Source organism: Panthera uncia, chromosome E1 (genome assembly GCF_023721935.1).
Source record: "Panthera uncia isolate 11264 chromosome E1, Puncia_PCG_1.0, whole genome shotgun sequence".
Lineage (NCBI taxonomy): Eukaryota > Metazoa > Chordata > Mammalia > Carnivora > Felidae > Panthera > Panthera uncia.
Genome location: NC_064814.1, coordinates 15,776,187 through 15,801,377, shown reverse-complemented (window position 1 = coordinate 15,801,377; position 25,191 = coordinate 15,776,187). Strand labels below are relative to the sequence as shown.

The 25,191-nt window shown below is 40.1% G+C and overlaps 2 protein-coding genes across 9 annotated transcripts in view; one reads left to right on the top strand and one right to left on the bottom strand.

Annotated features, from left to right (window-relative positions):
* Positions 1-25,191, top strand: part of CDC27 (cell division cycle 27) — an 803,505-nt gene that overhangs the window by 46,282 nt on the left and 732,032 nt on the right. The window lies entirely within an intron of this gene.
* The window catches only part of TLK2 (tousled like kinase 2), a 113,321-nt gene that overhangs the window by 57,175 nt on the left and 30,955 nt on the right, over positions 1-25,191 (bottom strand). For 4 of the 8 annotated variants that reach the window (XM_049637592.1, XM_049637590.1, XM_049637591.1 and 1 more), the window contains exons 3-7: positions 18,086-18,157; positions 17,821-17,890; positions 16,752-16,795; positions 15,919-16,014; positions 6,323-6,490 (exon numbers count right to left, since the gene is read on the bottom strand). In XM_049637592.1, the coding sequence (XP_049493549.1) occupies positions 6,323-6,490; positions 15,919-16,014; positions 16,752-16,795; positions 17,821-17,890; positions 18,086-18,157 (450 nt within the window). The remainder of the gene's footprint in view (positions 1-6,322; positions 6,491-15,918; positions 16,015-16,751; positions 16,796-17,820; positions 17,891-18,085; positions 18,158-25,191) is intronic. The other 4 variants (XM_049637594.1, XM_049637593.1, XM_049637597.1 and 1 more) reach the window with 2 other exon arrangements.

Genomic DNA, 25,191 nt, shown 5'->3' with positions numbered 1-25,191 from the left:
CTCATTCAATCAAAACTCATCAATGACTAGGATGGTTTTCTCAGTGAATCCAACACAACGACTTGGTTTTGCAATGCCTAATAATGAAACCGTCATAATATTGTAAACGTTCCTTAAGTGTTTTCAAAGTTATAGAAGAATTTGGAAAACAGAAAATACTAAATTATGGTTAAAATAAAATAATAAAAATAAAATAAAATAAAAAATAAATAGCACACACTTACAACGTAACATTAACTAAAAAACTGAAAGATGAGAAAGCAGCTGGGTGACAGTTTGTATGTTAAATTCATCTCTTATAATGGAGAGTAGACAGGGGAGCCTGGGTGGCTCAGCTGGTTAAGTGTCCTACTTCGGCTCAGGTCATGATCTCTCCGTCCATGAGTTAGAGCCCCGCGTTGGGTTCTATGCAGACAGCTCAGAGCCTGGAGCCTGCTTCAGATTCTGTGTCTCCCTGGCTCTCTACCCCTCCCTCACTCGCTCGTGCGCTCTCTCTCAAAAATAAATAAACGTTAAAAAAATTTAAAAAATAATGGAGGATAGGGAGATCTTGTTTATAGTTAATTAAGAGATACATTATTTAGGGGCTGGGTGGCTCAGTCGGTTTAGCGTCCGACTTCGGCTCAAGTCATAATCTCACGGTTCATGAGTTCGAGCCCCGTGTCAGGCTCTGTACGAACAGCTAGGAGCCTGGAGCCTGCTTCAGATTCTGTGTCTCCCTCTCTCTCTCTGCCCCTCCCCAGCTTGCACTCTGTCTCTCCCTCTCTCAAAAATAAACATTAAAAAAAATTTTTTTTAAAAAGAGATACATTATTTGAAGTTAAAACAGTAAATCAGTAGAAAATCTAAAACAAACTCTGGACAGTAGTTACATTTCTGAGGGTTGCAAAGGAAAGACTCTTCTCCATCATTTTAATTTTTTTGTGGGCAATGTACATATACTAGTTTTACAATTTAGAAAATTGTATTACGGGGTGCCTGCGTGGCTCAGTCGGTTGAGCGTCAGACCAACTCAGGTCATGATCTCACAGTTCATGGGTTCAAGCCCCGCATAGGGCTCTGTGCTGAAAGCTCAGGGCCTGGAGCCTGCTTCAGATTCTGCATCTCCCTCTGTCTCTGTCCCTCCCCCGCTCACATTCTGTCTCCTTCTCTCTCTCAAAAATAAACATTAAAAAAAAAAAACATTTTTATATTATCTTACAATTTAAAAAATCAACTTCCTGTATGTTAATTATACTACAATAAAAAGAAGAAAAAATTGAATTTCCTATGTTAAAACATGTAAAATTACATTAACAATATAATTTTAGATATTTATAGAATCAAACTCGGGGTGCCTGGATGGTTCACTCCAATTGAGCATCTAATTCTTGACTTGGGCTCAGGTGGTGATCCCAGGGTCATGTGATCTAGCACCGCCCCCCCCCCCCCCCCCCCGGGAGATTATCTCTCTCCCTCTCCCTCTGCCCCTCTCCACCACTCACGTTCAGGCTTTCTCTCTCTCAAAAATAAATAAAAATAAAAAGGATCGAACTCACGATATTCTGCCACCTGCTATTTTTATTTATCAACACCTATCTAGACATCTTTCTCTGTCAGCATATACAGTAGACCTTGGAACAACAGGGGTATGAACTGCACAGGTCCAGTTATATGAAGATTTTTTTCAGTAAATACAGTGAGGTACTGTAAGTGTATTTTTTCTCTTATGAGTTTCTTTTCTTTTTTAAAAAATGTTTATTTATTTATTTTGAGAGAGAGAGCATGAGCAGGAGAGGGGCAGAGAGAGACAGGGACAGAGAATCCTAAGCAGGCTCCATGCTCAGCATGGATGTGAGGCTTGGTCCTATGACCATGAGATCATGACCTGAGCTGATAGCAAGAGTCAGATGCTCAACAAACTGAGCCACGGAGGCACCCCTCATATGATGCTCTTAATAACATTTTTTCTCTAGCTTACTTTATTCCAAGAATACAGTATACAATATAAATAACATACAAAGTATGTGTTGACCAGCTGTTTATGTTATCAGTAAGATTTCTGGTCAACAACAGGCTGTTAATAGTTAAGTTGGGGGGGGGGGCGGTGGTCAAAAGTTATACTGCATGATCTTTGACTGCCAGCAGGGTGTTGGGTGTCCCAGTCCCCAATGTTGTTCAAGGGTCAACTGCGTATATACCTTTCTCACTTCTTCTGTCAACTGTATAACATTCCATTAGACTCTATACGAAGGATGCCTTTATCAATTCACACAACACATAATTGCCCTGAGAGTGTGTTAGAGTAGATCCTGTTCTGGTACTGGAAAATCAAAAGGAACAAAGCAGGGGAGCCTGGATGGCTCAGTTGGTTGAGTGTCCAACTTTGGCTCAGGTCATGATCTCAGGGTTCGCGAGTTCAAGCCCCACGCGCTTGCTGCTTTCTGTGTGGAGGCTGCTTCACATCCTCTGTCCCTCATTCTCTCTGCCCCTCCCCCACTCATGCTCTGTCTCTCAAGAACAAACAAACATTAAAAAAGAAAAGCGAACAAAGCAAAGTCCTTGACCTGATGGAGTTTCCATGCCAGTGGGGGCAGGGGAGGAGTCAGACAAGTAAATTATAGCAGGTCAGCTGGTGATAAGACTGAGAAGAAAAACAAAGCAGGGCATAGGAGGTAGACATTGTGTGGAGTGGGCAAGGAGGAGTTGCTATTTAATAGAGTGTGATCAGGGTAGGCCTCTCTAATAGGGTAAATTCAAGCAAAGAACTGAAGAAGCATGCCAGACTTACTATCTGGGGGAAGAATGTTAAGACAAAGGCAACACCAAGTGTAAAGTCCCTGAGGTGAGAACATGCCAGGTAGTATTTGAGAAGGCAAGGTGGCCGGTGTGGATGGAACCTAGTAAGGAAGGGAGGTGGCAGTAAGAGATGGCCAAGTGGTGAGAAACAGACCACGCAAGTCTTTATGTGCCATTTTAAGTACCTTTGAGCAAACATGACTGAATCACTCTCATCGGTTGAAAACAGATTAAAAGGCAAAGAAGGTAGGAGCAAAGAATCCAGTTAGGAGGCTACTACGATAACCTTAGTGGGGGTCAACGGTTTAGTTCAAGTAGTAGTAGGAGTAGTGAAGAGGTTAGAAGCAGTAGGAATCTGAACATAACCGTAATAGTAAGATTTACTGATGGATTTGTAACTGGGATATAAAATAAAGAGAAGAGACAAGAATGACTCCATGGTTTTTAAACAACTAGAAGGAGAGAATGGACAGTTACTGAGATGTGGAAGGCTGTTGAAGAAATGGGTTTGGATTGAGTTCAATTTTGGACACGTTAGGTTTGATATGCTTATCAGACATAAAGAAAAGTCTAGAAGCAACTGACTACATACATTTGGAATTCGGGGCAGGGCTCTGGGCTGGAGATATAAACTTGGAAGTGCTCTGCATGTGGGTGATAACTAAAGCAAAGAAACTCAATGAGATTATGTAGAGAATAAAGGTAGACAAAAGTCTGAAGACTGAGCCCTGGGGCACTCCACTGTTTAGAGGTCTGGGAAATGAGAAAGAACAAAAAGAGTGGAAGCGGAGGGGAGCACAAGAGGACGCGCTTGGAGAAAGGAGTCATCAGTTATGGCTAATGAATCATGCTGGACAGATACATTCTGAGGACTGATCACTGGGTGCAGCAGTGTGGAGGCCACAGACACCCTCGATACAAGTTCCTGTGAAACACCGGTGAAGGGAAACCACTTCCGGATTTCTGCAATAATAAACAGTGCAATAAACATCTTCATATAGTTTTATGGGAATAGAATTCCTGGGTCCCAGGACATGTAAATTTAACACTCGGATACAAACCAACTTGCCCAAGAGACTGCACCAATTTAGAGTCAGTATAAAACTTGCATGTGTATCTAAACTATAATCTACACTGAGAATTATCAAATGTAACAATCCTTAACACTCTGACAGGTCAAAAGTGTTATACCTTGTTTTATTTTGCATCTCTCCACGGCTGAAGTTAGGCAGTTTTCATGTTATTAGTCATCTGTCTTCCCTCCACCTACCCCGTAAAACTGCCTGCTAATTAATAGCTTTTGCCTATTTGTCAGGAAACTGCTGGTCTTTATTTATTAAAAACGTTTTTTTAAATATGTTAATGTTAACTCTTCTGCTTTCTTCTTTCTTTAGACTACTAAGCTTATATCCTGGCTGGAACTGCAGAGAAGCAGAGAGATCCAGAACGGTACCAAACCATTTAAGCCTTTGTTTTTCACATTTATTTCCCTGTTCCTTCTTCAGACACGTTCATTTCTTACTCTTCTCTGCCATCTCTCCCTTCCATGAGAACAATCTGGCTATAGCATCTGCACTCCTCTGACAGCCTGAGTGCACTAGCTGATAGGACTGAGGAAGCCGTTATCCACGTGCACCCATCCCAATACCTTTTTTGGAAGGCTCACAATAGGGGACCGAGTTTTGCTGATCGAAATCCTGGGTACTTAGCTACATGCCTGTCACATAGTGGGCATTCAGTAAGTATTCGTGCAATAAACAAAGGGAACTCCCCTCAAGTGAAATGGAAATAGCTTTCAAAAAGGCAATAAAAGAACATAAGGACAAACAAACCTCTGATTATCCAAGGTTTTGCCTGGGAAAGTTAGCTCGAAGATGAAGATTTAATGGTCAGTGAAGAGTAAACAATGTAATTTTTACACACGCGCACAGACACACACTCTGTAAGCATACTATAGAGCACCACAACATTCTCACACAAACTATGCCATACTACTGTCAGGCCCACACACAGGACTGTATTGGTCAATTCTCCAATTTTGTGTTGTGTTTCTGACACCCACAGATAAAATTAGACCCTCTTCACACAAGAAGTCTCTCCATTCCTTTGATGCTTAAAAAATTCTCTAAGTTTAAAAGCTGTAATATCTCGGGGCGCCTGGGTGGCGCAGTCGGTCAGGCGTCCGACTTCGGCCAGGTCACGATCTCGCGGTCCGTGAGTTCGAGCCCCGCGTCGGGCTCTGGGCTGACGGCTCGGAGCCTGGAGCCTGGAGCCTGTTTCCGATTCTGTGTCTCCCTCTCTCTCTGCCCCTCCCCCGTCCACGCTCTGTCTCTCTCTGTCCCAAAAATAAATAAAAAACGTTGAAAAAAAAAATTAAAAAAAAAAAAAAAAGCTGTAATATCTCTTTGAGGAAAAGCAATAATAACTGTAAGAAAGTATTCCAAGTTGTGCGCAATGGTTCGCTAATTACTTCATAATTTTTATTTCCTTTCCTTAAGGCACCCACCCTTTTCATGGCCTTTTTGAATACAATTGCATGTGGATTAACGACTCAGAATCCACGAAACAAATAAAGAGAAAACTTAGGTTACAAGTGGAGCGAATGAACCAGGAGAAGAGAAAGAAATTTGGATCAGTGATGACTTTAGCTCTGAAAGAGGCCCCCAAAAATGGAAGAATAGGGTAACGGGGCTTTCCCTTGCTCTGTATCATCTGTGGTGGGGCACAGAAACCAAGAAAAATAACAACTCTGGAGTCAAACTGCACTAGATAATTTGGTAAGTAAAAATGGGGTCAGACCTACTTGTTCTCCAAGGAGAGAGAAAGAAGCAAGCTGAGAACAGCAAACAGGTAGCCAAATACTCCTGGAAAAAGTATCTGTCCCAACACTGTGAAGAGGTGAGAGGAGGCAAGCGTACAGGTCACGCCAGTACCACGGAGGGGAGACAGACTGGCACACACACTACAGAATGCCCGCCTACCTGCTAACATTTTCTGACCTACACGCTGCTTCAAATAAGTGACGCCTGGAGTTTGGCGATTTTAAAATTTTTTTTTTAATGTTTATTTTATTTTTGAGAGCGAGAGAGTATGAGTGGGGGAGGGGCAGAGAGAGAGGGAGACACAGAATCGGAAGCAGGCTCTAGGCTCTGAGCCATCAGCCCAGAGCCTGACGCGGGGCTCGAACTCACGGACCGCGAGATCGTGACCTGAGCTGAAGTCGGACGCTTAACCGACTGAGCCACCCAGGCGCCCCTTGGCGATTTTAATTAGACAAGTACTTTGGCTGTAACGGAATTCGATCTGTATCTTCTTCACTTCTTTGTCAACCTAAAACCGTATTTCCTTTCCCACGGTGTGCCCAGACTTTAACAGAGTAGTCCCTCCTGCCCCCTGGAACCAAGGGACACTGAAGAAAACCACGCTACCTTCAGAAGGCACACAGTTAGTAACGGCATCATCTCTTCACGAACATAATTCCTCAAACTCCATCAAGGAGCTCGAGGGCAACACGGATCTGCATCAGGTCAGCCTTGGTACTCACTGACACAAAGGTGAAGCAGAGGCCAGCGCCCCTCTGCGCCAGCTGCTCCGTGTCAAGCCGAGGCTTCGCCAGCATCACCGACATGAGGGTTGGCAGAGCGGACTGCTCCTCCGACACCTCCTTTGCAGCGCTGCCATCTAAGCCATAGAGGGGCTGCTCTACCCGCCGCTGCAAAACATCAAAGAAACCCCACGGATTACATGAGAAAGCAGCCAGAAACTGCCAAAACACATAATGGATTAAAACACAGTGCACAGAAGAGTAATTTTTGAAAAACACCTTCTCTGAAAACAAATATGTTTGTCGCTGGATTATAACTTATCTGTAAATCTGGGACAGTATCTCACTTGAATTCTGTAAAATTAATTGTATTTTACAATTTTAATTGTTCCGTATTTCTACAACTGAAATTGCAGTTTACTTTGCAGAGTTCAACAAATCGACTTCACAATACCTTCAAACCTACAAAGGAAATGTTATTTCTATCCTGTAGGTAAATGAGGATGAAGACATTTGTCCCCTAATTTACAGGAAGCTTATTTCACTCTCAATCCTATCCTTACCATGCTATACTTATATGCAAAAATCGAAAATAAATACAAGCAACACAATTTCCACAGAACACTAAAAGAATAATATAACACAATTATGTATGGTTTATTCCAGAAATGTAAGGATGGTTCATCATTAGCAAATCTACCGATATAATTCATTACATTAGTATTGGGGAGCAGAGATATCAAGATTCTTCCCTTTAGATGCCAAAAGAGGATTTGCACGTTGTTGGGCAACTCTTAAAAACAAAAACAAAAAACACTGGGAGTATCCATCTTTAATACAACACAGTATTTTTTTTCAGAGATGAACATAAATTAATGGTGCCATACCAAAGACACTCTCAAGAAAGTTAAGAAAACTAGAAAGGGGTTAGCACATTAATATCACAATCATTCAACATTATTACAGAAGGTTTAGCAATGTGATAAGGGGGGGAATGAGGTATAAACAAGGGGAAATATTAAAGATTAAAAAGTGTCATTTTTGGATGATATAACTATTCACAAAGGAAACTAAGCAAATCAACTGAAAAACAACAAATAAGAGCTCGGTAAGATGGTCGAATATAAAATAAATATACAAAAAACAACAGCTTCCCCATATACCAATAATTGATTATTACCAGAATATATAATGGAAGAAAAAGCAGATTCAAAATTTCAAAAAATCTATACGAGAGAAATAAGTTTAGAAATGAACTTAAGAAATATGGAGATAACATATAAGAAAAACTACAGATTCACTTGCAGATGTAAAAGAGGATCTACACAGTAATACCATGCACCTGCATTCAAATTTTATAAATGTCAAATTTCTTTAAAAGCCAACGCATGTGGCTTTTTATTTACTTTTGTTTTTCTTTTCTCTCTCTCTCTCCTGCTACGAGAGAGTGCTGTAGTGGTGCAGTGATCACAGTGTCACTCTTGCTCTCTTTTGGGAGTTGATTTGGTGGAATTTCACACATTAATTCTAAGGTTCACTCGGAAAGATAATCAAAATTAGCCACACAACTTCTGATAAAGAACAGCAGGGAAACTTGACTAGTTATTAAAACATACCACAAAACAGCAAGACCACATCAGTATAATACCGGTACATGAGCAGACAGATCAACCAGTGGCACAGAACAGAAAACTCAGAAACAGACCCCTATAATATGGATATATAATCTGTGATTAAACTGTATTTCAGATTAGTGGGAACTTACTAAATAGATGGTAGGGTATTTGTATAGGTATCAGAAAAAAGTAGAAAAGTAGATTGCTTCCTTATACATAAAAATTACAAGAAAATACAAACAAGTATTTTTATGACTTTCTAGTGGTGAAGGACTTTTTAAACATGATATTAAAAATACAAACCATTCAGGTATATCTCAGAATAGCATAAAACCAGTAAAACATAAAGGAAAACAGTGACAAATTTGACTCCAAATATTTTTACTCCTGAACGGCAAAAGTCAACCTGAAGTTAAAAGATAAAATTATAAATAGGCAAAAATGTTTACCATATAAATGACAATGAGTTAACAACCTTAATAAATAATGTGCTCCTCATCAGGAAGAAAAAACAAACACTCTGATAAATAAATAGGCAAAGAACTTATAGAAGCGTTAAAAGAGAAATCCAAAAGGCCATTAAACTTATGAAAATATGTTTAATATCACTAATGAAGAAATGCAAGGTAAAACAAGGTATTCTTCTCACTGACAAAATGACAGTGATAAACTTCAGTATTAGGAGGGTACACGGAAACTGGGACCTGCGAACTGCTGATAATCTGCTAGCAATTATGTGATGACATTTTAAAGTAAGCATACTCTTTGACTAGGGCATTAGAGCTTGGAAATTTATCCAAAGCAAAAGAAAAGAAATGCGAAAGACACACACACACACACACACGGACATTTGTTACGGCACTATTTAGAGGAAAAAAAAAAATGTTTACAGGATACTGGTTAAACAAATAAAACAACAGAAATTAGGAAACTATTATATGAACATACATGTACATATATGCCCAGTAAACCCTTTAATAACAGTTCTGGAGGAGACCTGAATTGTTGGACTTTCATAATCAACATGTATGTATCCCTTCATGAGGAAAAACTAACATTTTCATTTTAGAAAATAAAAGTAAAATAAACTAACCAAAATGATCCCAACAAAAGAATTTAGGTTTTTAATCTGTAAGCAGAGTCCACCTCCTCGAGACCAACACTCCTACCCCAACCAAATGCAACTGTTTAAATTCAGGCTCCAATGTGCTTGTGATACCCATTCACAGCAATATCTGCACTACTTGGGAGACTGTATCTCTGAAGCCCCAATACTAAAATTAATCATTCTGCTATGTACTCAATAAATGTTTGCCAAGGGTTGAAAGATTTTATAGAATATTTCTGGAAATACAGCAGGCTAGGATGTTTGAACTAACCTTCCCTTAGAAAATGATTATAAAAACAGGACAAAACATGGGGGGAAAAAAGATGTTAAAAGCATTGAAGAGTTGATAAAATAAGGGATCCGCCAGGGCAAAAATCTAAGGGAAATTAGGAATGCAAGACACTTAAATGAAGCATTAAAATCATATTTGCCCTAAGGGTACCTGCAGATCTTGACCATCCCGCTTACAGAGCACAAGGTGCCAAACGGATCGTCACAGGCCAAAGTCCACTGAGGGCAGGGGGTTCAATAAGGAAACCCTTCGCACTTCAAGCTTCAAGGACTTTCAAAGGGTTACACTCTAAGGGAAAATGTAAACCAGGAGAAAAATTTCCTCCACCCTCAGAGAACTACAAGGAAGTTGCCCTGGCAATACAGGGAGCGGGGGCTCCCCTGAGAAATGTTAACACAATCCAGATCAATACCGACTGGGTAGCTGAAACAAACAAACAAAATAAACCAATCAAACAAAATGCAAGCCATGAATTCAGTGGTTTAAAGTAGTACTGGATGGGTAAAATCTCTAGGCATTTGGAAGAAGCAAAGAAAAATTCTCCCTGGAGGAACACATCTTTTAGATCTCAAAGAAATTTCACAAATAATTTTTCAGGAAAAATGAGCGGCACACAGTCAAAAAACCAAAGAAGCGTAAAAGAAATAAAGCCCTGAGCAACAGCTAGGAAAAACAACAGACAACAAATAGATTCATAACACATCAAATGCCAGAATTATCAAATACAGATTATAAATACTCTACTAAATAAATAAATAAAAGACAAACTTGAAAGTATCAGCAGGGAACACAATAACAAAAATTAACAATTCAGTGCAGTTGGACAGCCTGGGTGGCTCAGTCGATTGAGTGTCCAACTTCGGCTCAGGTCGTGATCTCAACGTTTGCAAGTTCAAGCCCCACATCAGGCTCACTGCCGTCAGCACAGAGCTCATTTCAGATCCTCAGATCCTCTGTCCCCCTCTCTCTGCCCCTTCCCTGCTTGCGCTCTTTCTCTCAAAAATAAATAAACATTAAAAAATAATAATAATAATTCAGTGAGGTTAACAGCAAATTAGATGCAACAAAACAAGAGAATCTGGGACCAGACAGGCAAGAAACTATCCAGAATGGAGCAAATGGAGACTAAGAGAAAGTAGAAAAAAGTCAAAAGGCAAAGTGATAAGGTGAGATGGTGTGACACACAATTAATTGGAATTTCATAAGAAAAAGAAAAAGAGAACAGGGCAGAGACAATATCTGAAGAGACAATGGCTAATAATTATCCAGAACCGGTACAAGACCCAACAAAAAACCCTAACACATTACAAACAAGAGAAATAAAAGGATGCATCATAGTGAAACTGCAGACCAGCCAGGGGAAAACAAGAGCAGGTAATTTCAAAGAAATGAGAGATATATGAAAGTTGTTTTCTCAGTAGTAACAATGGGAGTCAAAAGATGGTAATAATACATTCAGCTGTTAAGAGAAAAAAAATGCCAATGTAAAAATATACACAGCAAAAGTATCTTTCAAGAATAAAAGCAAAATTAAGTACTTTAAGCAAACAAAACCTAGACAATTAACTCCTCAGCAGATACATATAAAAGAATACTAAAGGAATACTTCAGGTAGAAGGAAAGGGACCCTAGGTAGAAGACGTAAGATGCAAAAAAGAAGTACAAAGAAAGAGGTAAATGAACACTGACAGTATCAAATAGATGAACAGTGACAATATAAACTAATAATGTTTTATGAGGCTAAAAAAAAAAAACAAACAAAAGCAAAATACAAACATACACCACCACCACCAAGTTAGTAGCAAGTAAATGGAGTTAATGTTCTGAGGTCATTGTTTATTTGGGAGGAGGATAAAGATACTATTAACATCAAACTTTGGCAAACTGAAGATATGTGTGGTAATTTCTATGAGAAACACCGAACAGGACCTAGCTTCTAGTGGAGAATGAGAATACACAATGATTAACCCGCCCCCCCCAAAAAAACAACAACCCAAATAAAGCAAGAAATGAAAGAAAAGAGAATATGCAGCATGAAGAGAAAACACATTAAAAGATGGCAAATAAATGCTAAAGGGGCGCCTGGGTGGCTCAGTTGGTTGAGCACCTGACTTCAACTCAGGTCATGGTCTCGCAGTTCACGAGTTCGAGCCCCGCACTGGGCTCTGTGCTAACAAACAGCTCAGAGCCTGGAGCCTGCTTCAGATTCTGTATCTCTCTCCCCCACCCCCCGCTCATGCTCTGCCTCTCTCTGTCTCTCAAAAATAAATAAATGTTAAAAATAAATAAAATAAAATAAAATAAAAGCTAACGTTAAAAAAATACTTTAGACAGAATAAAGAAAAATTCAACTATTTGTCAGGTATACTGAAAACATAATGAAAAGCTGGTAGTATAAAAATGGAAATATCTATACCATATAATGGTTTGGATACATTAAATATTGGATAAAATGCATTTAGAGCAAAAAGTATCATAAGAGATGAAGGGTCACTTAATAATACACAAAGCAAAACTATAAATACATGAAGAAACAACTCGCACAATCATGAGAGATAATAAATACACCTCTCTTGGTAACTGCCAGGACAAACAACCAAAAATCAGAATACAGAAAATTTAAAAACTATGATTAAACGCCATGATTAACAAAACTGACTTAATGACAGAACAAAACTATATTGTTTAGGGATACACACATGGTCGAACTGTAAGGAAGAGCACATTATAATCACGAAAGTTAGAACAGTGGTTGTTTCCAGGGTAGAGAGCGTTGTAATCAGAGAAGAGCACACAGGTTTCCAGGGTGCTGGAAATATTTTACTTCTTGACCTAAGGAATGAGTATATGGAGTTAACTTTATAAGGATTTCCTTTTTGTGAAGGGCCACACAAATATTTTAGGCTTTACAGGCCATATAACATCTCTGCGATATATTCTTCTGTCTCCACAACTCTTTAAAAATCTAAAAATCATTCTTAGTTTGCCAGCTATGAGTTGTAGTTTTTACCAAACTCCTGCATTAAAAGCCTCATGTTTTAGGTACTTCTTTGTTTTCAACAAAAAATACAAAAGAACCTGGGAATGCAAGCTGGTGTAGCCACTCTAGAAAACGGTATGGAGGTTCCTCAAAAAACTAAAAATAGAACTACCCTACCACCCAGCAATTGCACTACTAGGCATAGATCCACGGAATACAGGTGTGCTATTTCGAAGGGGCACATGCACCCCCATGTTTACAGCAGCACTATCAACAATAGCCAAAGTATGGAAAGAGCCCAAATGTCCATCGATGGATGAATGGATAAAGAAGATGTGGTGTATATATATGTATATGTATATGTATATGTATACGTATATGTATATATGTATATATGTATATATGTATATATATACATACATACAATGGAGTATCAAAAAGAATGAAATCTTGCCATTTGCAACTACATGGATGCAACTGGAGGGTATTATGCTAAGTGAGATTAGTCAGTCAGAGAAAGAAAAAAATCATATGACTTCACTCATGTGAGGACTTTAAGAGACAAAACAGATGAACATAAGGGAAGGGAAACAAAAAGAATATAAAAACAGGGAGGGGGACAAAATAGAAGAGACTCATAAATATGGAGAACAATCTGAGGGTTAATGGAGGGGTCATGGGAGGGGGGATGGGCTAAATGGGTAAGGGGCACTAAGGAATCTACTCCTGAAATCGTTGCACTATATGCTAACTAATTTGGATGTAAATTTTTAAAAATAAAAAATACAAAAAAAAATACTTAGGGGGAAAGAAACTAAAATAATTCTTTATCCATCGATTCTTATTTTCTTTTTTTTTTTTAATTTTTTTTCTTTTAACCTTTATTTATTTTTGAGACACAGAGAGAGAGAGAGAGAGAGCATGAACTGGGGAGGGTCAGAAAAGAGGGAGGCACAGAATCTGAAACAGGCTCCAGGCTCTGAGCTGTCAGCACAGAGCCTGACGCGGGGCTCAAACCCATGGACCGCGAGATCATGACCTGAGCCGAAGTTGGACGCTTAACGAACTGAGCCACCCAGGCGCCCCTCGATTCTTCTTTTCAACAACTCTGAGTATCTGCTATATGTGCCAAGCACGGTTTTGGGTGTTAAAGACCAAAAACTGAACAAGATATTATCTCTTCACGTCAAGTCAAAAAAACAGTAAAAATAATTATACCATTAGGTAACAAGACTGAGAGACGGAAACAGCAATCAACTACAAAGCAAAGTCCCTGGTCTCATGAGACTAACATTCTAGTGGAAGAAGATGTGCAACAGATTAACCAAATAGTTAAAAATTAAAATATAGGAGCGCCTGGTTGGCTCAGTTGGTTGAATGTCCAACTCCTGATTTCAACTTAGGTCACGATCTCACAGTTCATGAGTTTGAGCCCCATGATGGGCTCTGTGCTGACAGCGTGGAACCTGCTTAGGATTCTCCCTCCCTCTCTCTCTGCCCCTGCCCTGCTTGCTTGCTCACACTCTCTCTCAAAATAAATAAACTTAAAAAAATTTTTTTAATTAAAATGTTATAAATAAAAATATTAAAATCATCCCACACACCAGTGACAATGAGTAATCTACAACAAAACACACGACAATATGGATTCATCTCACAGAAGTAATGTTGAACAAAAGACAGACATAAGAGTGTACATTGTATGATTTCTTTCATACAAAATACAAAAACAGAAAGAAAAAAACATCTCTGCTGTTAGAAATCAGGACAGTGACTATTCCCAATGACAGGGAGGGGGCTAATAACTGGCAGGGAGCATAAGGGGGTTTGGGGAGGGAGGCTGGTAATATTTCTTTCTTGTGTTGGAATACTTTAAGCACTTTAATTGGTTTAAAAATTAAAAATAGGGGTGCCCGGCCGGCTCAGGCAGTGGAGCATGCACCTCTTGATCTTGAGGCTGTGAATTTGAGCCCCACGTTGGGTGTAGAGATTACTTTACAAATTCTAAAAAAAAATTTTAATGAACATATAAATAACTGTTAAGAAAAATAAAGACACAAGCCTCCTCAACAGTTACCTAAAAACCCTCAACCTAACCAAATAGATCTACACATCAAACATTTCTAACATTTTTTTAAAATATTTATTTTGAGAGAGAGAGCTCACATGCACGTGCAGGAGTGCCGGCGGGGGGGGGGGGGGGGGGGGGGGGGGGGGGGGGGAGAGAGAGGGAGAGGGAAAGGGAGAGACAGACAGAGAGACAGAGAGAGAGAGAATCTCAAGCAGGTTCCGTGCTGTCATCATAGACCCTGATGTGGAGCTTGATCTCATGTACCGTGAGATCGTGACCTGAGCTGAGATCAAGAGAAGGACACTTCCAGTTGAACCATCCAGGCACCCCTTTACATTTCTAACATTTTTAAATATAGCAAGGATGACAAGATAATAGCCAAATTTTCAAGTTGGATACAGTTTACTAAGTGCTTTAATAAGTGCGGTCACCTTAATGAATGCATGTCTTTACGAGATAGAAGAGGAAAAGAAATGCATTCTAAACACTTTAACACAGAAGACTAAATCACTTAGGAGAAGATCAGTATTACCCAATTCTGCTAAGGTAGCAGAGTCAAACAGCTTTCCTAAAAACAGACCTAGCACAAAAACTGAACATAGGGAGATCCCTCTTCCCCCAAATCCCAAAGCAATACCTGAGGCATCAGCAGAGAGAACGCACTCCTGAGTACAAAGATCTCGTATGGTATCAACAACTTATCCAAAGGCACTCAAGTAAATTAACACAAAATCCCCTATTAGGTAGCTAGCTCAGGAGTCTCAATCTCGGCACCAGTGACAATTGGAGCAAGTAACTCTTTACCATGAGGGCCTGTTCTGTACTTTGTAGGATGTTTACTAGCATCTGGCCTCTGCCTACTAGATGCCTACAGCTCCCTCCTCCCACCCTCCAGTTGTGATCAAAAATTACTCCAACAGTGCCAAATATTCCCTGAGAGGCAAAACTACCCCACGTTGAGAACCACTAATCTGGCTATAATGGTCTTAAGATCTTCAGTTCTCACTTGAAGGAAGGAAACAGATGGGCTTGGCTGGCTCGGTGGGTGAAGCCTGCGACTCTTGATCTCAGGGGTTGTGAGTTTGAGCCCCACACTGGGCGTAGAGATTATTTAAAAATAAAAATCTTATTTAAAAAAAAAAAAAGGGAAGGTAACAAACCCATCTCAAATTTGAGTAACATGAGTTTCTCTACCACATCACTGAGAAAGCCTTGAAAATAAATCAAATGCCAAACTTATATTTAAGTTTGGCAAGGATACAAAGTTTACGTTTAAATTGGAAATCATTTCCTTGACAGAACTGAGCTGTAGGCTTAGAGGTAACTTACTATACTGAGAAACAGGGGTAGCTCTTGTGCAACATAAATTTACGGAGACAGACTTGAGTCTCAGTGACTCACAGGTAGCACTGAATGTTTCTCCTCAGTGCCTGATTCCCCTGGGTAGTTAACGGAGGAGAAACTGCTGGAGTGATCCTGGGTTCTCGCCTCCTACAACAGGTGTCAAATTTCTCCAGGTGAATGCTTACCGGTAAGGGATTGGATAAGGAATGTTGCGGTGAGGATCGTGCAACTGGCGGAACACTTCTGCCAGGGCTGGTTCCTGGCCCGCTTCCCCCAGCAAACTGGCCAACAGGGAAAAACGGATATGAATAATTCAAAACAGTACTGTGCTTCAGATAAGGAGAGTAAAAGATTAACACACAAACAGGTCTTAACTATATGGCCCCTTTAAGTCAATACATCTCATGCTAAAGAGAAAAATACCATGTAAGTCAAATTTTGGCTAGCTTTTCAGCGAGATTTTAAGAAGGAGCTCCAGCAGAAATGTACCAAAAAGATATAAAGAAAACGTGGCTGAAAGCTGAAGGTACACATGGTTTTGAAAGGACACCAGAGAAGAATGTTTTCCCTTCTTGTCTCAAAATAACCCGAAGCAGGAATACAGTGAGTGGTACAGTGGATGTTAGTGTCTTCTTTAGGAACCACTAACGATGGGTCAGTGAGCTCGCTACGTGTCCCACCGAACTAAAGGGAAGAGGACAAAAGAAGAGTCCAAGTCACTCCATTTCAATCTTTGCAAGACCCGAAACCTAGTCTGGCCAAGAGAAACATCACCTCATTTGTGAATTTTTATATCATCACAGACAAGACACATCATAAACAAATTTAAATTTAGGAAGTCAGCAGCAGTGTCCTCTTAACAGAGAGAGATGGGCCAACATCAGATTGATGAAGACGGGGAGGAAGGGGAGGAGAGCACAGTAAAGGCAAAACATTGCTTTCTAAAGCCTTAAATGAAGGCAAGGATTCAGATTTTTAAAAAGTCACTATAAACTTTTTTTCCAAAAATTTAACTTACCTCAAAGTAATCACTAATCTTATGTCCCCTAGGAGTGCCTTTCCCTGAAAACGAAACCAAAGTAAGTATAGTTTTTCCAACAACATACGTAAACCATCATTCACTAAAACGTACTATGCATTCACTAACTGTGTATGTCATCATCAATTCAAGTACTGGCTTTACTTTTAACAAATAAGCCAAATTACCTGTATCCTAAGAACAGAGACAGTTTCCTCCATCTAATAAAAGCCTTAATAAGCAGTGAAAGGAAGACTTTTTCTCAGCTTGCTTTCCTTTAAGATTTGCTAATCTTTCTTTTATAATATGGTAAGAAAACCTAGGCCACAGCTATGAATCAAAATAAAACAAATGTACAGTCCATGCCCTCAATCAAGAGAACAAAAAATTCAAAACAAACTCATCAGGACTAAAGGGTTTTATGCTAGGCCACAAAAAACTTTATGTGACCATGTCGCTTTGGGACAATTTTCTGCCCCCTGCCCAAAAGTAAAAAATAATTTGTAGATAAAAAAATAAGAAAAATGCAAAAAAGACTGTGACTTCCATTCCTCAGAGGGGGTGGAGGTGATGAAGCAAACCATTTATTCCCTCTTTAATTACACAAAGATATTCGGCATCATAACCCATCATATTTATAGATTTAGCCCACTGGGTGCCAATGCTCAACTGAATTGCCACAGGAGAGCAGGTACAAAGGACAGCCATGTAAATGAAACCATTTCTGGCTACCAATTATTAACAAATCACTGAGCTAATGCAAGACATGGTTACAACACCAATGTCACCTCTTTTCTGTATAATACACGCTTAGTCTGAAGAAAAACCTGTGGTGAGAAGATCGTTAACTTACAACAGGGAAAACGAGGGTCCCCAAAGAACTGACACTTTTGGCAAGTGTGTATCAAATGGCGAGTCTATAATAAACAGCCTGATATTCCCTTAAGGTACACAAATCTCCTTTGTTAGGAATCCTTGTGTAGGAACTAATTATTTCGTGTGAGTTGGAAATTCTAAGTATCTAACTTCCAAGAATTTAGTATTTTTATTGGTATGAAATTATTAATACCTTGGCTAGTTTCATATGGTTCAGCTTTTCTTTTCCGGTTTCGCTGGTCATTCTGTTTTTTCTCAGGAGTCTGTTAAATACCATATACATCACAATTAGCATTTTGTTAACTTTTTCACAGTATGAGAGTAGGTACAAAATATCAAACTTATAAGAAGATAGAAGGCAAGTCCTAAATCAGAATCCTGGAGTTATGCAGTGCTACCTTTCAACCCAGACTGAGGGTGTGGGAACGTGTAGTCTCACAGTGAATGTGGCCTCTTACCTCTACTTCTTTATCACTCAAGGACCCCACGCTGCACAAGCTCTGATTGGAAGACTCACTATTGAGTGGCCCCTGGAAAGAGAGGAAAAAAAAAAAAAGGAATCAAAAGAAACTAATTTAAGATGACAGCAACACTGAAGAAGCCTGCCAATTTTGATGTCTGAAGTCAAAGAAGTCAAGAATTAACTACAGTACCCGTAAAAGCCAACTTGAAAAGAACTCCATCAACTATACGATGGTGCCCTCACATTAAAATTCTCTAGGCTCAGTCGGTAAACCATGCAACTCTTGATCCTGGGGTTGTAGGTTTAAGCCCCATGATGTAGGGTGTAGGGATTGCTTAAAAATAAAATCTTTAAGTGTCCGACTCTCGATTTGACTCAGGTCATGATCACAGTTCAGGAGTTTGAGCCCTGCGAGGGGCTGTGCACTAACAGCTCAGAGCCTGCTTGGGATTTTCTCTCTCCCTCTCTCTCTGCCCCTCCCCCATTCCTGCTCACTCTTTCTCACTCGTGCTCTCTCTCTCAAAAATAAATACATAAACATTTAAAAATACCAACTCTGTAATCATGTGCAAATTTTCCCTTCTAGAGTACTTCTGCACGCAGTGAATTCATTTTTTAAGGAAAATAAGCAAGGGAAATCCATTCTCTTGCCCTTCTGTATCATACAGGCATCATCTGAAAGTTGATATGTTAAGGAGGATGTTAAGAGTTTCTTACAAAGAATGGTCAGAGACTAGAATATGAAGGAACTGCTTTTCTGAGTCAGGCTTTAAGGAGGCATGACCACTAGCTCAAAAACCAAAGTTACAAGAGACTGACTTCCACCCTAATGGTATGAGGGGCTCTGCTGGCCCGCTCCTCAGTGAAACTGGTGAAAATTATTTAAAAAACAAACAAACAAACAAAAAAAACCCCATCATTCAAAGCCTCTGGAAATAGTCCCTAAGGGGAAACAGTAAATGAAGAAAATAATCATTCAATAAAATCTATGAAAATTTAGGCTCAAAGGTCAAAGTCTGAGGAATTTGAACCCAGACCACTCCCACTCCTCCCCTCTCCCATGTCAGCAATGTTCCCGTTCTTGCAGCGGCCAAGAACACATGGCTCCTTCTTCCCCCAGCTCTCAGTCCAAGAGCTTTCTTCTCTAAGGAGCTGGACTGTCCCCAGGCCCCTGCTGCTGACACTAAGTCCCAGGCAAGTACATCAAAAGCAGGGGCTCCCCCGTGTGCAACCCCCACTTGCAGAACAGAAGCTATACCTCAGGCGTGGCACACTGAGCATAGTGGGACCCCAAGAGCTCTTCCGTCCCGCTCATGAGATGATGGTGGCTCCACATCCGGATAGGCTGCTGCATGCACTTCCCTCCCACCTTACTCCCATCCTCCACCAGCTCCAGCACTCAGCTCCCAGATCCAGAATGTCACTCACAGAAAAGATTGCCATCATCCCCATCCCCAAGTCCAGGAACCTGACTCAAATACTCTGCCTCAGGAGAAAGGCAGGAACACTTAGTACCAAATCTCTTCCCAAAAGACTTGACTTCATTCCCATGGACGAGTTTAAGCCTAAGAGTATTCTCAAGAACAGTGGAAGCTGTGGTAAAAGAAAGGCAAACAGAAGATCTGTGGGTGAAATGAAGATACGGCTTAGACTGTAGGCCAGCTAGTTTGCAGAAGAGAACCAGGGAATAAGACACCTGGGAGAAGTCCTCCTGGGGTCAGAACAAACAGCAAACACTGACCTCAGAAACTCTTCCTTCCAAGGAGCCCCAATTTGATCTGATTAGTTTGTAGAGGAATTTAAGCCTCAGGGCACTGTTGAAAACAAGAGAGCAATCCGGGCAATTAGTGGAGTTTTAACAGCTGGGTTGGTCAGGGAACGAAAGCTCTGTTAGTACCAGTCATCCCAGGGTGACTGTAGGCATACTTAAAGCTGTGTCTCCCCAAAGTCACCACCAGAGGCTTGACACTGGATGAACAGTGGATAGAAAAGACGTCACTAAAATAATCTAGCCAGTCGCTAAACAAATAAACAAGCAAACAACAATAATAAGTCCATCAGGGCACCTGGGTGGGTCAGTCAGTTAAGCATGACTTCAGCTCAGGTCCCGATCTCATGGTTCGTGAGTTCAAGCCCCGCACTGGGCTCTCTGCTGTCAGCACGAGCCTACTTGGAGCCTCTGTCCCCCTCTCTCCCTGCCTCTCCCCCACTCATTCTCGGTCTTTCTCTGTCAAAAATAAATAAACTTAAAAAAAAAAAAGAAAGTAAGAGCTTCTCTTTAAAAACAAAACAATAACAAGTTCAAGACTGGGATGAGAACTCAGTACCCAGAGTTGGTACAATACATCATCTAAAATGACCAGTTTCCAACAAAAAATCATAAGGCATGCAAAGAAATACAAAAATATGACCCATATACCAGGACGAAAAAATGGCAGACTAAAGAAACTACCTGTGAGAGTGACTAGATATTGGATTTAACAGAAAAATATTCAGAACAGCCATATAAGTATGTTCACAGAGCCAAAGGAAACCACAATTAAAGAAAAAAAGTGTGAATGTCAATGTTGTATTAAACAGCGAATATCAATAGAAACAAAGAAATATATATTTTTTAAAAAAGGGGAATTATGGAGTTGAAAACCACAATAATGGAAATAAAAAAAATGCACTAGAGAGGCTCAAGAGTAGAAATTAAATGACAGAAGAAATCATTAGCAAATGTGAAGATAGATCAATAGAAATTATGCAAGCTGAAAACCAGAGAGAAAATAGAAGAAAAATAAACAGCTTCAGAGAAACGTGGGAAAATGTTAAGTATGCCACAATGCACATAATTGAGGTAAGAGAGACAGAGACAGAGACAGAGACAGAGACAGAGAGAGAGAGAGAGGGGGGAGCAGGAAAGAAACAGAAAAACATATCCAAAGAAATAATGGCTGAAAATTTCTCAAATTTACTGAAAAGCAACAACTTATTCATCCAAGAAGCTTAATGAATTCCAAGCATGATAAACACAAAGAGACCCACAAACAGGCACATCACAGGAAAAATGCTCAAAGGCAAAGACAGGAGAAAATCTTCTGAAAGAAAAATTTTTTATAGCTTATTTATTTGGAGAGCCTGTGTGGTTCAGTCAGTTAAGCGTCCAACTCTTGGTTTCAGCTCAGGTCATGATCTATCTCATGGCTTTGTAGGTTCGAGCAGGCAGTGCCAGCTTGGGATATTCTCTCTCTCTCTCTCTCTCTCTCTCTCCCTCCCTCCCTCCCTCCCTCTCCCTCTCCCTCTCCCTCTCCCTCCCCTGCTCATGCTATCTCTGTCTCTCTAAAAAAAAAAAAAGGGAAAGAAAAAAGACAAAGACAAAAATCTTAAAAATAAAGAAATTAATTAAAGTTCATTTATCTATTTTAGACAGTGAGAGAGAGGGAGAGAACATGCGCATGTGGGGCAGAGAGAGAGGGAAACAGAGAATCCCAAGCAGGTTCCATGCTGTGTCAGTGCAGAGTCTGACTCGGGGCTCGAACCCACCAAGTGTGAGCCAAAATCAAGAGTTGGACGTTTAACCAACGGAGCCACCCAGGCACACACACCCCCCCCTTTTTTTTGATGTTTATTTTTGAGAGGGAGAGAGAGAGAGACAGAGTGTGAGCAGGGGAGGGGCAGAGAGAGGGAGACAGAATCTGAGGCAGGATCCAGGCTCTGAGCGGTCAACACAGGCTCGACCTCACAAGCAGTGAGATCATGACCTGAGGTGAAGCCAGATGCTTAACTGACTGAGCCACCCAGGCGCCCCCTCTTTTTTTTTTAAAGTTTATTTATTTTTGACACAGAGACAGAGATCATGCGTGTGAGTGGGGTAGAGGCGTTGAGAGAGGGAGCAAAAGAATCCCAAGCAGGGCTAGACCCCATTTACAACCCCACAATCACCTGAACCGGAATCAAGAGTCAGACCGCTAACCTACTAAGCCACCCAGGAACCCCCTCAGGAGAAAGTCTTAAAAAGCAGAAATATAATGCATCACTTACAAGGGAATCCCAATAAGATTAACAGCTGACTTCAGAGCAAAAACAATTTAAAAAGGGGCAAAAGATCTGAACAGACATTTCTCCAAAGACTATATACAAATGGTCAATAAACACATGAAAAGAAGTTCAACACCATTAGCTCACGGGAAATACAAATCATAACCAAAATGAGACACCATTTCAGACCTACTAGAATGGCTAGACTAAAAAAGAAGTAAGGGGGGTGCCTGGGTGGTTCAGTGAGTTAAGCATCTGACTTCAGCTCAGGTCATGATCTCAAGGTTCATGAGTTCAACCCCCGTGTCGGGCTCTGTGCTGACAGCTCAGAGCCTGGAGTCTGCTTTGGATTCTGTGTCTCCCTCTCTCTCTCTGCCCCTCTCCAGCTCACTTGCTCGTTCTCTCTCTCTCTCTCTCTCTCTCTCAAAAATAAGTAAACATTAAAAAAAAAAAGTAAGAAAATGCTGGCAATGAGCACTGAGATATGCACAGAATTGTTGAATCACTGTATTATACACCTTAAATTAATATAACACTATATGCTAATTATACTTGATTTACAAAAAAAGTGCTGGCAAGAATGTGGAGAAACTATGTTCTCACCAGAAATATATTGCTGGTGGGAACATAAAATGGTGCAGTTGCTTTCAAAAACAGGCAGCTCCTCAAACAATTAAACATAATTACTGTATGACCCAGAATGTTACTCCTAGGTATATAAGGAAAAGAAACGAATATGCACAAAAATTTGGACACAAATGTACAGCATCATTATTCACAAAAGGCATTTAATGTCCAATTGATGAATGGATAAACAAAATTCCATACAATGGAACGGAATGGTATGTAACTGTGAATATACTAAAAAAGCAATGGATTGCATATTTTAAAAGGGGTAAATTGTACTGTATATGAATTATATCTCAATAAAACTATTAAAAACCAATAGTCACTAGGCTTACTGTCAAAAATAATTTGCATTCTTACTAGGGTGTATCAAGTATTCCTTTCGCCATATTCTTAACACACTACTTTTTAAGTATAATAAACACACTACAACAGAGAGCTTCACAGTGAGATACTTGGGAAGCTGCGAAAATAATAAAGTGAAACTAGGGAGAAGAAACAAAATCAAATCATGTATTCCTAGTGACATAACTCAGCAAAAGACTTATTCCTACAATGGTATAGAGTTCCATGATGTTTTGAATGAGACAAAAAGGAGTTTTATTTACACAAAAATTCTACAATAATTCTTTTTAAATGTTTGTTTATTTTTGAGAGAGCAAGTAGGGGGGAACAGAGAGAGAGGGAGACACAGAATCCGAAGCAGGCTCCAAGCTCCGAGCTATCAGCACAGAGCCCCACGCAGGACTCGAACTCATGAACCACGAGATCATGACCTAAGCTGAAGTCGGACGCTTAACCGACTGAACCACCCGGGCGCCCCTAATTTTTTTTTTTTAACATGTATTTATTTTTGAAAGAGAGACAGAACATCAGTGGGGGAGGGGCAGAAAGAGAGGGAGACACAGAATCTGTAGCAGGTTCCAGGCTCCGAGCTGTCAGCACAGGGCCCAACGCGGGGCTCAAACCCACGAATCATGAGTTTATCACCTGAGCTGAAGTTAGACGCTTAACTGACTGAGCCACCCAGGCGCCCCAAGAATTCTACAATAATTTAAACTGAACATTCCTATGCCCAAATTTTCAAAATATTCTGTTCATGAATTACCTTTATTGTAACCATTATGAAGCATTTTTTTTCCTTTGGATAGTAATAAAACCACACATCGTATTTTAACTATACACTTGACTCACCAAATATCCCTCACTTTCAAGAGGAAATGGCAAATGTGATACAGAGAAGAGAGAACTGAACAGTCTACTTTTTACTCGGAATTACTGATAATGAAATACACTGACAAGTGTACCTAACAGTGATGCACACTGTTGTGTTTGAAATGCTGTGTGTGAGGCACAAGGCTTCTTATGGTTCTCTGTGCCTAACCAGAAGAAAAAAGGATTAAGAATTATTTAATCCTCCCTTTTGCTGTCCTTTTCTGAAGCACAGCATCCCAAATTATTATAAAATCATTAGATTAAATTAGATTAGCAGGGATAAATGACATATATTCCCTGTTCTAAAGCAGCTTACTGTCTAGTAAAAGAGCTAAATAAAAGCTTTTAGGCAAACTGAATGTTATCTTTCAAAAATGCCACTATCACTAAAAAACAAACAAAAATGGCAGGAAAAACTCAACTAAATTAAAAGAGGATAAGAAGGTATGAGTAAATTAAATATATGATCCTTGATCTGACACTGAATATTGAAGCAAATCAAAACCAGCTATAAAGGGCATTATTGAGACAAAGGCAGAAACTGAATATGGACTATATATTAAATAATTAAGTGCTTTTACAAATTGGTCTATTATCAGTTCCTCAACTGAAAATTTTCCATTGGATGCATCTTTTTTTTTTTTTAAACGTTTTATTTATTTTTGAGAGAGAGAGAGAGAGAGAGACAGAGCATGAACAGGGGAGGGTCAGAGAGAGGGAGACACAGAATCTGAAACAGGCTCCAGGCTCTGAGCTGTCAGCACAGAGCCCCGACGCGGGGCTCGAACTCACGGACTGCGAGATCATGACCTGAGCCGAAGTCGGCCGCTTAACCGACTGAGCCACCCAGGCGCCCCTGGATGCATCTTTTTAATAGAGTGCTTTGTACGTTTTGTATGAGTTCATGTCCAGCTTTCCGAGCGTCTTCTACATTTCAGGGGTCAGGGGCAGTCCCAAAAACAGTTTAATGTCTGCCTCTGCCGATGCCCTATACTATTCATCAGTTCCAAACACATTTATTTATACATTAGTCATCCTGACCAAGATTTCCACACAAGGTTGAAGTTCCCATTTCTTGCAGGTGGCTTTTAATTATTTTTTTTTAAGTAACCTCTACACCCCAACATGGGGCTCAAACTAAGGATCTCGAGACCTAGAGTCGTGTCTTCTACCAACTGAGCCAGCCAGGCGCCCCACTTCTTGAAGGTGGCTTTTAACAGCCACAAACCTAATATA